The sequence below is a fragment of the Coloeus monedula genome (genome assembly GCF_965178545.1).
Source record: "Coloeus monedula genome assembly, chromosome: W".
Lineage (NCBI taxonomy): Eukaryota > Metazoa > Chordata > Aves > Passeriformes > Corvidae > Coloeus > Coloeus monedula.
This window is the reverse complement of record NC_138821.1, coordinates 24310906-24325627: the sequence shown is the minus strand read 5'-3', so window position 1 is coordinate 24325627 and position 14722 is coordinate 24310906. Positions and strand designations below refer to the sequence as shown.

The 14722-nt window shown below is 43.1% G+C and overlaps 1 protein-coding gene across 5 annotated transcripts in view; it reads right to left on the bottom strand.

Moving 5' to 3' along the window:
- LOC309584556 (chromodomain-helicase-DNA-binding protein 1-like) overlaps nt 1–10210 on the bottom strand; it is a 74061-nt gene extending 63851 nt beyond the window's left edge. For all 5 annotated transcript variants that reach the window (XM_082300611.1, XM_082300612.1, XM_082300615.1 and 2 more), the window contains exons 1-2: nt 9901–10210; nt 8235–8419 (exon numbers count right to left, since the gene is read on the bottom strand). In XM_082300611.1, the coding sequence (XP_082156737.1) occupies nt 8235–8287 (53 nt within the window). In that variant the 5' untranslated portion in view covers nt 8288–8419; nt 9901–10210. The remainder of the gene's footprint in view (nt 1–8234; nt 8420–9900) is intronic.
- Nucleotides 10211–14722: the final 4512 nt, after the last annotated feature.

The window sequence follows — 14722 nt, the reverse complement described above, 5'->3', positions numbered from 1 at the left end:
GATACCCAGTACTGGCATAAGAGCAGGGCACACACTGCAGCCTGATACATGCTCCCACCGGAGCTCTGGGCAGCTGTCAGTCACAGTGGGTGCAGAGTTTAGAGAGGCCATAGCTTTCTGCTGGGTAGATACCATTGCTCTCTGGAGCACCTCAAAGCATGTAGCCATGGATGAGCTCACAAAAGAGCAGGTACACCCCTGGAGGACCTGCAGCCATGGGTAAGGCTATGTTGGAGCGAGTATACCCTTAAAGGACTGCAGTCTGTGGATAAGTCCAAGCCGGAACAGGGGCAAGGGGAGGAGTTCATTGCAATATTAAACCCTAGAACCTGGTCCAAAGGGACCAGTGGTGGAGATTGTAGCGGAAATACCTTTAAAATGTTGCAACCAATGATTTGAGTTGCCTGTTATAGGAATTACTATAGCAGGAATCACCTGAACCAATGGAAGAGAAGTCTTACAAGAAGCAGTTGCAGCGCAGCAGTGACCCTACCTGAACTGACCTTGGTGCCCAGTGACTGCACCCAACACAGCACTTCTGTCCTGAGTGATCACTATAGCAGATGGAGCCCAAAGTCATGGACTAAATGAACTCAGTGGACATTTGTGGACATTTTGCAGGGGTGGTCCATAGACTAAGGGAATGATAGGTGTATTGTATCAAAGGATGGAAAGGGGGGGTGGTGGTTAATGAGGATATATTGGATAGTGTGGGACCTGACCATGATATAAATGGTATGGAATAAGGGGTGGAGAATGTGCTGGTTTTGGCTGGGATAGAGTTAATTTTCTTCATAGTAGCTAGTATGGGGCTATGATTTGGATTTGTGCTGTAAACGATGTTGATAACAGAGGGATGTTGTTATTGCTGAGCAGTGCTCACACACAGCCAAGGCCTTTTCTGCTTCTGACACCATCCCACCAGGGAGGATGCTAGGGGCGCACAAGACGTTGGAAGGGGACACAGTCAGGACAGCTGACCCCAACTGACCAAAGGGATATTCCATAACATATGATGTCATGCTCAGCAATAAAAACTGCAGGGAAGAAGGAAGCAGGGGACGTTCAGAGTGATGCCATTTTGTCTTCCCGAGTCACCATTATGCATGACAGAGCCCTGCTTTCCTGGAGATGGATGAACACCTGCCCGCTGATGGGAAGTGGTGAATGAATTCCTTGTTTTGCTTTGCTTGTGCACATGGCTTTTGCTTTCCCTATTAAACTGCATTTATCGCAACCCATGAGTTTTTTCACTTTTACTCTTCAGATTCTCTCCCCCATCCCACCAGGGGAGAGTGAGTGAGCAGCTGTGTGGTGCTTAGTTGCCAGCTGGGGTTAAACCACAACAGGTCCATAATTTGTCTAACTTTTCTCACAATGAGTAATGCCTATTAACACAAAATAATACCACTGACCTCTACAAGATTAATCCCTTGAACTGGCACTACTAATTACTGAGATTCTGGCATTGTATCTCTAGCTTTAGGATGCAAGGAACATTAGAACTAAAATATTTCTTCAACCAAAGACTCAGAATGCTGTCCTAGTTACCTGCTACCCAGTGTTGTTACATAAATATAATCTCATATAATCAGCAATTATGATCCTCTGCTCTCCAGAGTTCCTCTTACAGGAAAAGACAAGCAAAGTACTTCATCTATTGCCCCCTTCTCTTCCTGTACGGTCCAGGGTCAGGGCCTTTTCTTTAGATGCTTTTATTTGAAACAGTTCAGCAAAAGGTGAAAGAGGACACCACACATCCTGTTGTAGACACCTGAAGTGGCCTAAAAGAGAGAGTTTGAGTACAATACAACCAGCCTTTTTCCCCCCTCTTTCAAAAAAGCCTATTTGAAACTGGAAGGTAGGAGGCAATGTCCAGACGCTTAAGCTTAAATTAGAACCTTCCTGGTTTTCCCTTGCCCTTTCTGAGTATACTCAAGAGACTGGTAAAAAAAACATGCATAGCTTACATATAATGAGAGAAAGAGACAATGTACAAGACTTAATTTTCATTTATCTATTCACCTGTGTTTGTCAATTTACCCTATCCCACCTTTTCATATTATGTCTTCCCTTTACTCTGCTCTTGCATTGCTGCCCTCTTCCAACCAACTCTATCCTGTGGTGTAATTTGCTTCCCCCCCTTCTTCATTGATCAATGTACTTCCAAGAGTCCAAACATCAACAGAAATTATAAATGCGATCAAGACGAGAATTGGAAGAACTCTAGATCTAAAACAACAGGGCAAGGCAAATTAAGCTACAGAATAAAGATGCTGTTAATATCATGTATACAGAAAGGGAATATTCAGTATTTGCTGTTGACGAGCATTTCTGCTCTTTTAAATACCCACAAACAAAACAACAACCAAACCCAACAACACTAAACAAAGACAGGAATGCATGAGATTGTACAAAACAGTTACAGGACCATCACGGGACCATGAGGAAAAAAAGAAGCAAAAGTGATGGATAAAGCAAGAATGACCTCTTCAATCCTATTGAAGTGAGACTACTTCTCTACTATGCAAACAAATTACTGCAATGATGCTGAAGTTAACTGACAGTGCTAACCTACTGTAGTAGGCATGCAGGAATATATACTAAGAGTGAATAGCATGCTCTCAGGATGGGATTTCTACATGAAAAATTATCATTTTATGTATGTTGGCAAACCAATGTAAAGTCTACAGAGAGCATCTTCCAGGATATGTAGTAAATAAACTTCTCACACCCCTAGCCCTTGAGTCAAATAGTTGCATTTGTACAGCAGCATATGGGAAATCTGACTTGGTATGAAAGTTTGATACTGTCTCTGGATTAAGAGAGATCCACAAAAGGAATATTTATTTTTAAACTATTTTGCAAGAAAAGCAAGATAGCTTACTGAGAGTACCAAGAAATAATTGTTACATGTTTGCACCTGCTAATTTTTCAAATCCCAATTGTGGTGGTGCTCCCCTCCCAGGCTGCACTATGATCTGAGAAATGCTCCTTAGGCCTTGGCCTTGATGAACAGCACCTGGACTAAGCTCCTCTTGAGCTTATCAGAAACACTGTCTGCTCCTAGGAACTTGTGCTGTCTAATAAGCTCCTGTTTTTTAACAGCCTCGGAAACTTATTTTTCTTGCCTGAATAACAACCCAAGTGGAATAACATTTTTGTTATCAAACTTTCAAAGAAAGTTACTGACCCGAATTGCAGCCAGGATGGAAAATTACTATGACTAAAGCCCACTCTCTTGCGGCCCTATAAACAGCAATCCAAAATGAGACCCTTTGAGCTCTCCTGGACTGCAGCAGGCTGTGACCAGAAACCTCCCTCTGAGTGGGGCCTCTCAGAGCCAGCGAACTCTCAAGTTTGCCATACTCGGAGGATTGCCAAATGACGATGGATCCTGGGCTGATACCCTCCACTCCTCGAGGCTCAACCCTTTGCCCATTGAGAAGATGCAAGTGCATCCGAAGTGAGTACTTCACTGAATTCAAGGGGAATTCTTCACAGGTAGCTTGTACAGACTCTTTATGTCTGTGTGCACGCGAGTGTGAATATGCTATAGCAAATGTACCAGGAATGCTGCTCTCCTAGATTCTTAAGCACGTTAGATTTGTAAGTTAGGCTTATAAGTGAGTTACTGTTGTGTTTATAGTAAGTTCTATAGAATCTCTTGTTAATTTGTTTAAATTAGACTATCAATTAAGTGCTGTTAAGTTTAAGTGCTGTTAAACCTTTAGGCCTAAACTGTTGGTCGAGTCCAGGGCTAAATTTAGCAAGGGGGTCCACTCTGAACCTTGTGACTCAATGGGAGGCTCTCCCTCATTCCTTTTTATCCTTACCCTTTTCTATCCTTACCCTTTTCCATCCCCAACCTCCACATACATATTTTTTTGTTGATTTTAGTTTTAGACTGATTTATTTTAGATTTTAGTCCAATTTTTCTCAGTGTGCTTTAACCACCTAGTAAGTAGTAGAGTCAACCTTGCCAATGAACTTTGTTGTGCCTTTGCTTTTATATTAAACCTGATATCTTTGCCAGTGATTCTTTGAGTGACCTAACACACTCATTTGTGACAAATGTCTATGGAATAAAATCTGAGTATGCTTTGGGGAGATGACAGGAGAGACAGACTTCAAGAAAAACATCACTGGCAAACATTAAAAACAAATGTTCTGTCACAGTCACTAGTTCTTTTCAGTAGTCTTAGGTTTAGCTTCACTAGCTTACCTCTTAAAAAAAGGTCCCCCTGATCAGAACACACAACTAGGAACAGTCAGCTAATTTATACAAGGCACTAGGAAGAGAAACTTCATGACAGACAGTTATACAAGCCATGCTGCAAAAGCACTGTTAGAGCATTTAGGCCCCTGTATAAGGTCTATGTTGATAAAGGACCAAAGAGAGGATAATTTATCACTGCTGATTTAGAGGGCATTCATTACATTAAACTGCCTTAACAATCCCTCAATTAAAAACCAACAGGAAACAGAATATTATTTTGAGCAAAATAAAAGTTTAACCCATTAAAACCAGAAAAGATTAATTCCTGCAAGGTCTTTGAAAAGCATCTGAGATGACAGTCCACCCTATCTTAATAAACCAGAAGTCCAAGGAAGGTCATGTATTTGAAGAGCCCCTTCCAGAATGAATAGAAGTAACAGACACTAAATGCCAAGCTCTTAAAACTGAAAGTTCGTAAGTAAGTTTATTTAGGCAAATACAATTCAAGTGGGCGCTTTTTTTTTTTTAATTAAAGAAAACAGAACTACTCAATCTGATTTATATGTGTAAATGACATTCATCTTATTCATCACCACTAGTATAAAGCAAAGGGAACAAAAAGTATTAAGTTTAGGCTACCAAGAAGTGTTATTTCCTGTCCTCATCTATTCTGAAGCACGAACTCTTTTCCTTTTCCCTGACTTAGACTGACAACTCAAATTCATTTCTTGCCAATTAAAAATAAAGTAGAATGCTGAGACACAAAGACAAAACTAAAACACCTTCCTCCCCCAACCCCCTTCTTCCCAGGCTCACTTTCACTCCTTCATTTCCAGCTTTCTACCTCTTCCCCCCCACTTCAGGGGTGGGGAGAGAATCATTGAATGGTTTTGGTTGGGAGGGACCTTAGAGATCTAGTTCCAACCCCCCTGTGGAATGGGAAGTTGCAGTCAGTTCTTAAGGACATATCTGCCACTCCTTCACACTTTTCCCCTTCTTCAATATAAGGTATCTCCCACGGGATAGTCCTTCACTAACTGCTCCAGCATGGGTCCTCTCCATAGGGTACAGTCCTTCAGGAATGGACTGTTCCAGTGTGGGTCCCCCAGGGGTTTCAATTCATGACAGAAAACCTCCTCCTCTCCAAAGGTGCGCTCTCTAGAGGCTGCAGCTTCCTCCAGGGCACATCCACCTGCTCTGTCATGAGGCCCTCCATGAGCTGCAGGATGGTTATGTGCTCTGGAGTGGTCTTCTCCACAGCCTGTAAGGCAATCTCTGCTCTGACACCCTCCTACCCCTCCTTCACTGACCTGTCTGCAGAGCTGTTTTTCTTGCATTTTTCTCCCTTATACCTCCCTCTCTTCTCACATACACACACTGCTGCACAGCATTTCTTAAATGTTATCAGAGGTGCCCCAGCTTCACTGATTGGCTCATGTTTGGCCAGTGGCAGATCTGTTTCTGAGCCAGTTGGAACTGGCTTTGTCCAGCACAGCAGAAGCTCCATGTCTCTTCTGATGGAGGCTGCCCCTGTCATCTCCTCACTACTGAAACCTCACCACATAAACCCAATACAACTCTCTCTATATATACGCACTTTTTCCTTTTCCTAATTTGTATTACATACTTCTACCAAAAAGAAACCAATAGATTAAAATACTTCCCTAATTATGCTTGTAGAATCTTTGTTTTAACTCACACTTAGGTTTCTTGAAAGCAGGAACTTAGAATAGTGGCTTTCAACTTACCTTTTTAATCTTCTGTGGAAGGTACGAGTTTATACAGCAAATTCAAGCTTGCTGACAAAGAGCTGGCTTTACCTAACCATCTTTTGTGGTCCACAGATTATTGAATCAACAAAGCAAATTCAATCCACAGAAATTAGTGTCTTGCATTAACATCAGCTTTCAAGAACATAAACAGTGGTAAGGGACCTTGGTGCAAGAAGCCACTTTCTACTTACTGGAAAAAGGAAGTACAATTGCACCCCAGCCAGCTACTTTCCAGATAAGCTTTACTGAGCACACTCTTTTTTTACCTACAGAGAAGTAAGGTCTGTTCAAGAGTTTCTTGATAGCAAATGGCAAGCACACAAATAGGCTTTCCAAGATCTGTCTGCGAATTAGGCTACAGGGTTACTGACTGATACAAGCATAAAGGAAAAAACATTTAACATTTTAAAACTTTTTTTAAAGCTTTAAATTGTGCTCAGCAGCACATTTAAGATACAAAACAAAGTCTTACTTGAGAGGCAACTATCATGTTTTAAGTAATTTGCATCTTCCTGATATTTGCTTATAATAAAGTTGTCTGAATACTTTTTTGATATTTAGTTGGTTTAGTCTTATAATTGCTACAGCTTTTGAGTAACTTTGATATACTGGTATTTACAAGTGGTCACAGTTTGATATGCAGCATTATTCCAACATTAGCTAGGTGGCTCATTTGCAGTAGTTAAAAACTTCCTAAATACAAAGTCATCAGGGTTGTCCCCAGTAAGTTAATGTTCATTGGAGGTCTTAGTTATGACTCTCTAAAAGTTCAAAAGACTAGCTTTGGTCACACTGTTTTATTTTGTTCATGTTCCTCTACTCAACTGACAAATCTTATTGTTGGGTTTGGTTGGGGGGGGGTTTTGTTTGTTTGGTTTGGGGTTTTTTTTGGTTTCTTTTTAATGTAAGTAATCAGGAATATTTTACCACTTACTAGAAGAAACACAAAATTTGTTTACTAACTAAACAAGTACCATCTTTACTAGAAGTAGAAATCACAACAAAAAAAGTTTACAAATTATTCACAAGATTCAAAGTTTACTGACTTTCTAGAATATTTCTAGGTATGACATCAAAGCTTGACATTAACAACTTTTGTGTAATTTTTTAAGTTTCTTTAGTTTTACTGTTCCTAGGTTTCCTACAGATTTACACCTAATATCACCTAAACACTTCTCTCTTCCCCCTTCTTCCCACCCCATTACTCACACTATGCTACATGCAAGCTGAATGGCCAGCATGTGCTGAATGATCAGCTGGCCATTATATTCTTGGATTTTTTTCACTTGGGGCAATAATTTAGATCTACCCCCTTTACCCAACTGGCTGTTTTCATAAAGCTCACAGAACTGTTTTCTTTATGACCTCTGACTCATGAAATCAACTAACAGGTTCAACAGGCTGTGATCAGAAAGCGGAGACAGACAAGACAGATGGGTAGACTGACATCATGATCACAACAGCTTCTATTTGTAAGTTTACCATGCCTTCTTAAATCTGAAGCATTCATCCTATTCCCAGTTTTAGAAATATTAACTTCCTAGTGCAGTAGATACTTATTCTAGAACACTTCTAAGTTAAACAAGAATTCAATTCCACCCCTACAAGTTCACTGTTATCTTTATCTTACAGCAGGAAAGTTCTAACCAGGCTTTTCCAACCAAGTGAACCCTCTACACATCCTAGAACACCAGCAATCAACATTAGAGGAGTGGATTTTTTTTTTTTTTAATTAAGATAACAGCTGGGAAAACTGTACTTTTACTTTGGAAAACAAACATGAAGTTAACACTTTCCGTTATACTGCTTTGACAACTCAATAATAAAAAAAGGAAGCCTCACTGGAATTAACAGTCCACTGTTCCAACTTTAGAGATAGCATAGTTTAGGGTTTATACAGCACGTATTATGCATGCATGCCATGCACTCTATAGACAGACATGAGTTTAACATTATCATTTCAATCTAATCTCTTTCAGCTTTTGACACTTCAGACAACTTTTGAGGAAAAAGAAAGTAATGCTGATAGAGCTTAAATAGTATTAAAATGGTATTATGTAAAGTATATACACGATTGTTACAGTAATTAAATTAAACTGATTTTAACAAGCAGATTAAGCATCTGTAAAAATGCATGGTCATCCACTTGCTCACTAGGAAGCTTTAGCACAAAGTTAAAATGTAAACCAGTTCTAAAAAGCAAAATACAGGAGAATATGTAACCAAGGACTGAAAGTGCTTACCTTGACTCTCCACTACTGTTTCTTACAACATCTTCATCACTGTGCCCATTCATTGTAAATATTAAGAAGTTTAAAAGATAAATAGAAGTCCACTCAGGTTAGAAGGCAGATGCCAAGAAATTACTTCTTGGTACTCTGTTTTCCAGATGACTCAACTGTTCTCTGCAAGATTTTTCCCAAATTGCCTAAAGTAGTAAAGAAAAATGTTGACATAATTTGAAATATTTGATGGTTGAAACTGAAAGATACTGAAAATAACTTATCCTGTAATAACACTATCAAAAGGGAGTATCTATCACATCTGGCATCTTCTTTTTAACTGAAAAATAGCTTTTGGTATGCCATAGTCCTGTCTTAAGAACAACCTAATCTTACTTTTAAAGGAAAACAGCCTCCCCAAACACATAAATAAAAATTATAACTATAAATGCTCTAAGATCTGATTAGCAAAACCATTTCGTGCACAAAACACATATCATAAGCAGTTCTAGACACAAAGTTTACATTCTGTTGGGGGTAGAGTCAGGAAAATAGACTGTCCCATTTTTAAAAAATGGCTCAACTACATCAAGCTAGCAAGATGCCACGGATTAGTGATCACTATTTCAAACATCTTCAATCAGATCTCTACCGTGTCAGATAAACCTAGAAAAAGTTTAGGTTCACATTAAATGGAGTGCAAATATAAACTCACTGGTAATAAGCTAAAGAGCAGCACCTCTCATAGATATAGTGGTGTGAAAGTGATTAGGGGCTCGCCTGCAGGTTGCCTGCCTTGAGATGCTCTCTAATACAGCCCAAGCTCCAGCTCATGATGGACGCAGAGGCCGCCTCGTACCGGGATGGAAAAAGCCCTGTGCTCAGGCACTATCTCAGACACCAGGGCCACTCCAGACAGCAAACAAAAGCAATGACAGAAGAAAAGTGATAGGAAAGAGCCCTGTAACCCCAGAGAGGCCGCGAAGCTAGGCTGGGGCCCCCGCGGCGGCAAGCCAGGCAGCTTGGTGGTTCCTCGCAGATAGGCCGCTGGCTGCTCAACGAGGCCAAGATCCGCGCTGGCTGCCCTCCCACGCCCAGGGTGCGAACACTGCTTCCTCTGGGACCGGTACTCCCTGGGCCCCAGGAAAGATCTTTAGTGGCCATGAAACTCTCCTTGTCGGCCACTCCCTGCTCCGCGACGATCCTCCCTGACCACCCGCACCGCGCTGTCGCGGCCTCCCGAGGAGCGCCCAGGCCAGGGCTTGCTTCCTCCCTACCTCTCGCGAGTTCACCTCCCGCCCCCGAAAATGGCCCTCTACTGGTGGCGCGACCTGCACAGGCGCTGCTCCTGGTCAAGGCTCCCTGGAAGTATTGCCAAGGCGGCCGCTGTCCTCTGTGCTCGCTTCTCCCAGCGCCCCCCCATGGCCAGAGAAGAGCGAAGGCCTCCCAGCCAGTTCATAGACCCCGCTGGACCCAGCGAAAGAGGCTCAACCCTGACTGCCCGCCTCAGTTCTCACAGCTCCCTCCCTCTTCGGAAAACAGCGACCGGCTCCAGGAGCCCAGCGGCACGCTAGGCATCCAACTCCTTCTTCTCAGCGCCAGTCGCCTCTCCATCTTCGAAAGCGACAACCACCGCGCAATTCCGGACCAGGGAAAGAGAAAGGAGCCATGGCGGGCCTCTGCCTACCTGCGTGTGTGTGCCCGGCCCGACTTTCCTAGGGCTGTCCTGGTCCGAGACGGCGCTACACTCCACAAAGAGGTCTGTGCTGCAATCCAGAGTCGAAGGCTGCTTCTGCGGCCACTACAAGGCCTCGGCCGCCGGCTTCTTACAGCCCCACGCAGTGGGCTCGCCTGCAGCCCTCACCGGCTTGAACAATAGGGCCCCAAACCGGGCAGGGAGAACCCTGGTAAGTGCTTTGTTGCTCCGCCGCCGTTTCCTACGTCCTCTCGACCACCGCCATCACGCTACCACTCCGCTCAACCTCCTCCTCCCTTAGTTGGATGGAAATCCTGGGCGTGATGTCAGTCCTGCGCCCTGGGACAGAGCGGGGAGGAGGAGGAGGAGGAGCAACAGCCGGGAGGGGACAGCGCCGCCGGGACATAGCGGCAGGAAGGGCCACTTGGAGGGCATGGCGGAACCCAAGCGGCTTCCCAGCTGCGCTGGATACTGCAGGGGCCGGAGGCAGTAGGAGCTCGCCTGCCCGCCGCAGCAGCTAACGGGCGCTGGGGCCGGTGCCGCTCCTGGTGCCCGCTTGCAGCTCCTGTGTGAGGGGGCAGGGCGCGGCCCGGCCCGGCCTGAGGGGCACCCATGACCCACCCAGCGTAGCAGGGAACCTGGCCTAAGCCCCACGTTACTGTTTAGTGTGGTGTGGGGTTTTTGTTTGTTTCAGGTTTTTCCTGTCTAAAATGAGAGCCCCCTAACAAACACATATGCATTTCTTAGTCTTCCTATGCAGTTACAGTTGGCATTAGGGCATATTTAGGAAGGCTTGGCATGCAGCTGCACAGAGAACACTTGCCTCCGTGAGGAAAGCATCCCCCAGCTGGAGGCAGAACATTCCTTTCTTTCTCTTGATATCTAACTCGAGTTGTTTTGAAGTGATTAATGAGAAAGCTGTTTGTTTAAGGTGGCTCATGTTCAGAAAAAAAAATTTTAATAGTCCTACTGCTGGATTCTACCTGTTCCCAGAGTAGCAAAAGAAAAGTAGTGGTTGCTGAGTAAAAGACTTAGCTCTGAGCAACGAAGTGTTGGAAAGAGGAAGTAATTTACCTTTGTCCTCTTTGGAATCCTGCATATTGTGCTGGTTTTGGCTGGGGTAATTTTTTTCATAGTAACTAGTATGAAGCTATGTTTTACATTTGTCCTGAAAACAGTGTTCATAATTCAGGGACTTTTTTTTTTTCTGAGCAGTGCTTACATACAGCCAAGGCCTTTTCTGCTTCTCACACCACCCCACCAGGGAGTCGGCTCTGGGTACACAAGAAGTTGGGAGGAGACAGCTGGGACAGCTGACTCCAACTGACCAAAGGGATATTCCAGACCATATGACATCACATTCAGCATATAAAGCTGAGGGAAGAAGGAAGGGGAGGATGTTCAAAGTTATGGCATCTATCTTCCCCAAGTAACCGTTATGTGTGATGGGGCCCTGCTTTCCTGGAGATGGATGAACACCTGCCTGCCACTGAATGAACTCCTTATTTTGCTTTGCTTGTGCGCACAGCTTTTGCTTTACATATTAAACTGTCTTTAGCTCAACCTATAATTTTTCTCACTTTTACAATTCTCTTCCCCACCCTGTCACTGAAAACATCAGGAAAATAAAACTCTCTAAAACTGTAATTTCAGTATGAGAGAGCAGGCATTACTTTATTTTGGTGCCGGGTGTGGGGGGGTATCACTCCTCCTAACACACACACAACAACTATCAAAACTTTTAATTATTTATACATTTTAGCAAACAAAGGAATTAGTGTTCATTTGTTATAAGTTGCATAGTTCTCTTATTAGTTAGCATTCTATCTTCTATTGGTTAATGATTCTCTAGCTTCTCATGCTAATTAATCCACATGCTCAGTTTCTCTCTTCTTTTCGGTTGGTGGGTTGCTGGTTGTGATCTCCCCCTGCTGGAATTACCTTTTACCCAGTTGGAGCTGATTTCGGCACAGTTGCTGAGTTGGCTTTATTAGTTTCTTCCTTATCTTGGGAGTTCTGCCAAATGTCCTCGTAGCCCATAAATTCTGCATTTCTTCCCAATCTTTGTTAGCCTCCCCCCTTAGGTCTGAGATCACTAAAGTATGCCAAGCTCTAAACTTTAATTTGTTTTTCTAACACTTAAACATCGCTTAGAGCTTGTAAGGTGCTCTCTGTTTCACAGATTAAATCTCCTGTCTTGTTGATAAGGCTTGAAAGTTTACAAAGATCAAACATCAAAGAACATATTTTCTTAAGAAATTTTTACGTATTCCACATTTTGCAACAATTAGGCAGGACATTGTTTCATAACCCCCTTCTCATTCCCTGTAACTCTCTGAACAAATTGTTAACTATTTCTGACTCTTGATGTCAGCATCAGCAAGACTAAACACTGTTTGTTACAATAAAGATTTTCCCAACAATCCCACTGGGAGGGAGGGGGAGCAAGTAAGCAGCTATGGGGTGCTTAGTTGTCATCTGGGGTTAAACCATGACACATGTAATCACACTCCATTGTGCTAGGGAGGATTGTGGGGTCATTACTGACCAGGATGTGGTACCATCTTTGGAATTTTCTTCAGCACCCTGCAAGAGTAAAAGAGGTTGAGATTAACATGGATAGACAGTTTGCTCATGAAGGAAGGAAAGGCTTGAAAGAAGAGAATCATTGTGTGGGTATACCAGAGCAAGGTGGCTACATTCGCTGTCAAATCAGTTCATACCTGAAGATTTGTGTTGGCCAGGAGCCAGTATCTCAGTCACAGTCAGTCAGTCAGAGATGTTGGCTTAGGGTTTATCTCATGGCTGCTCCCTGTAGGGTGAGCAAGGTGTGCAGCCAAGGAACCTGCTACCCCCTCAGCAGGGTTGCAGGGGTTTCCTGCAGCTGTTCCTTCAGCCCACCAACTGTTGGGATCAGCTGTTATACACAGGAATTCCATCTCCTTTTCAGCTTGCGGCAGCAGAGGCTAGGTGAGGCACTTCCACTAGTCCATCTCTCAAGTATCATAGGAAAATAGCTCAAAATCTCAGGAGTTAGAGAGAATACCCATTTTTTCCCCCCTTAGAAATAATTCTTTAAAAAAAGCATAAGAAGGTGTTTAGAGAAGAAAACAGCTTCAAAGGTGTAGTGAGTTGATGCTGGCTGGATGCCAGGCACCAACCAAAGCCTCTCTATCACTCCCCTCTGCAACCGGACAGGGAAGGGAACATATAACAAAGGATTCATGGATTGAGATAAGGACCAGAAGAGATCACTCACCAAATACTCACAGGCAAAACAGGCTCAACTTAGAGATATGAATTGAATTTATTACTAACAAAATCAGATAATGAGAAGTAAATCAGGATAATGAGAAGTAAAATAAGACCTTAAAAAATCCTTCCCCCCACCCCTCCCTCTTTCCCAGCTTTCCCTCTGTGAAAAACGAGGTTCACTCTCCTGTGAGAATTTAAAGAGTTTAATATAAAGACAATAAGAGACACATAAAATAAAGCAAAGAGATAACGGCCAGGTGCCTTGGCGCTCTGCCAAGAGCACACCTGATGCTCGAGGTGAGTCCTTTTTATACCATTTTTATTGTCTGTTCTCTATTCATATTAAAACTTTTCCTGGACCTGTTCTGCATGGCCACTCCTTGGTTCTGTCTTTTTAGAGCATGCGTAGTCTTCTGCCTTGTGGTTTTATTTCTTTTGATTCTTGGGGTTGGGCCGCTAGGTAAGAGTCGATGGTAGGGTGGATCTCTTAATTCTCCAGACAGTCAGGGCTGATTGCAGCTTTGGCCTCTTTGCTTCCCCCAGGCAGAGCGGTGATAACGGCTCTCGGACTCTCCTGGTCGCCCTGTTCTCCGGGCCGGGCGGAGTAGCCTTTGGGCCCTTTTGTTCTCTGGACAAAGTGTTGATTAGCAGCTTCTCGGGCCTCATCCTCTGTTCGCTTGGAGGTTATCTTACTTGCTCACACTTGCTAACATTCTTGCTAAAAAGAGAGAAAACTACATCCACACAGCAAAAAGCATTTCTAACATTATATAATATCTACCTTAATACTTTGCGAGAAGCCAATATTATAATATATATTTATAACAATCCCCCCTTTTTCTATTTTATAAATCATTTGGCTTGAGCAATAATTCTTTTTTCTTGGCTTCTAATGTCCGTTCGTTCTTTTCACAGATCAATTTGGCTTCTTCGAGAGGGTCTATTATATCACTTTGTTTTTTTAATACCATAATTTTTTGTGCTGTTCCAGACATAGCCAACTTGGGTCAGTAGGCATTGCCATAACTTGCATGCCTTGAACTACGCTGGTGATTAGCTGAATAAAGCAGGGGATCAAGCAAGGGAGAAATATTAGACCAGCTGTAGCACATAAGAGGAAGAAACCTAGCTTCTTCCACCATTCTTTCCCCAATATGCCATCCCACCAGTTAGCAGTCATCATTGATTCTCATTTTTGGACCGGTTCATGGGCTATTTTTCTGATATTGTTGGCGATATCTAGAACGGCATCCCCATTGTCGTCAATTTTTAAACAACATTCCAATGTATTGAACTTCCCGCACACACCCCCTTCTTCAGCCAGTAAATAGTCTAAAGCCAACCTATTTTGATATATTGCAGCTCTGGTTTGGCGTTGCTGGCTGACTATTAATTTCATAGCCCCAGCTGTTTCATTGGTTATGATTTCTACAAGGGCTTGGAGTCTGATGATACGATTCAGCATGTAAATTGGGGTTCGATATCCCCAACTTCCATCTTGTGCCCAGGTAGCTGGCCCATATGTTTCTAATACTCGTTCAGGGGGCCATTCCTCATC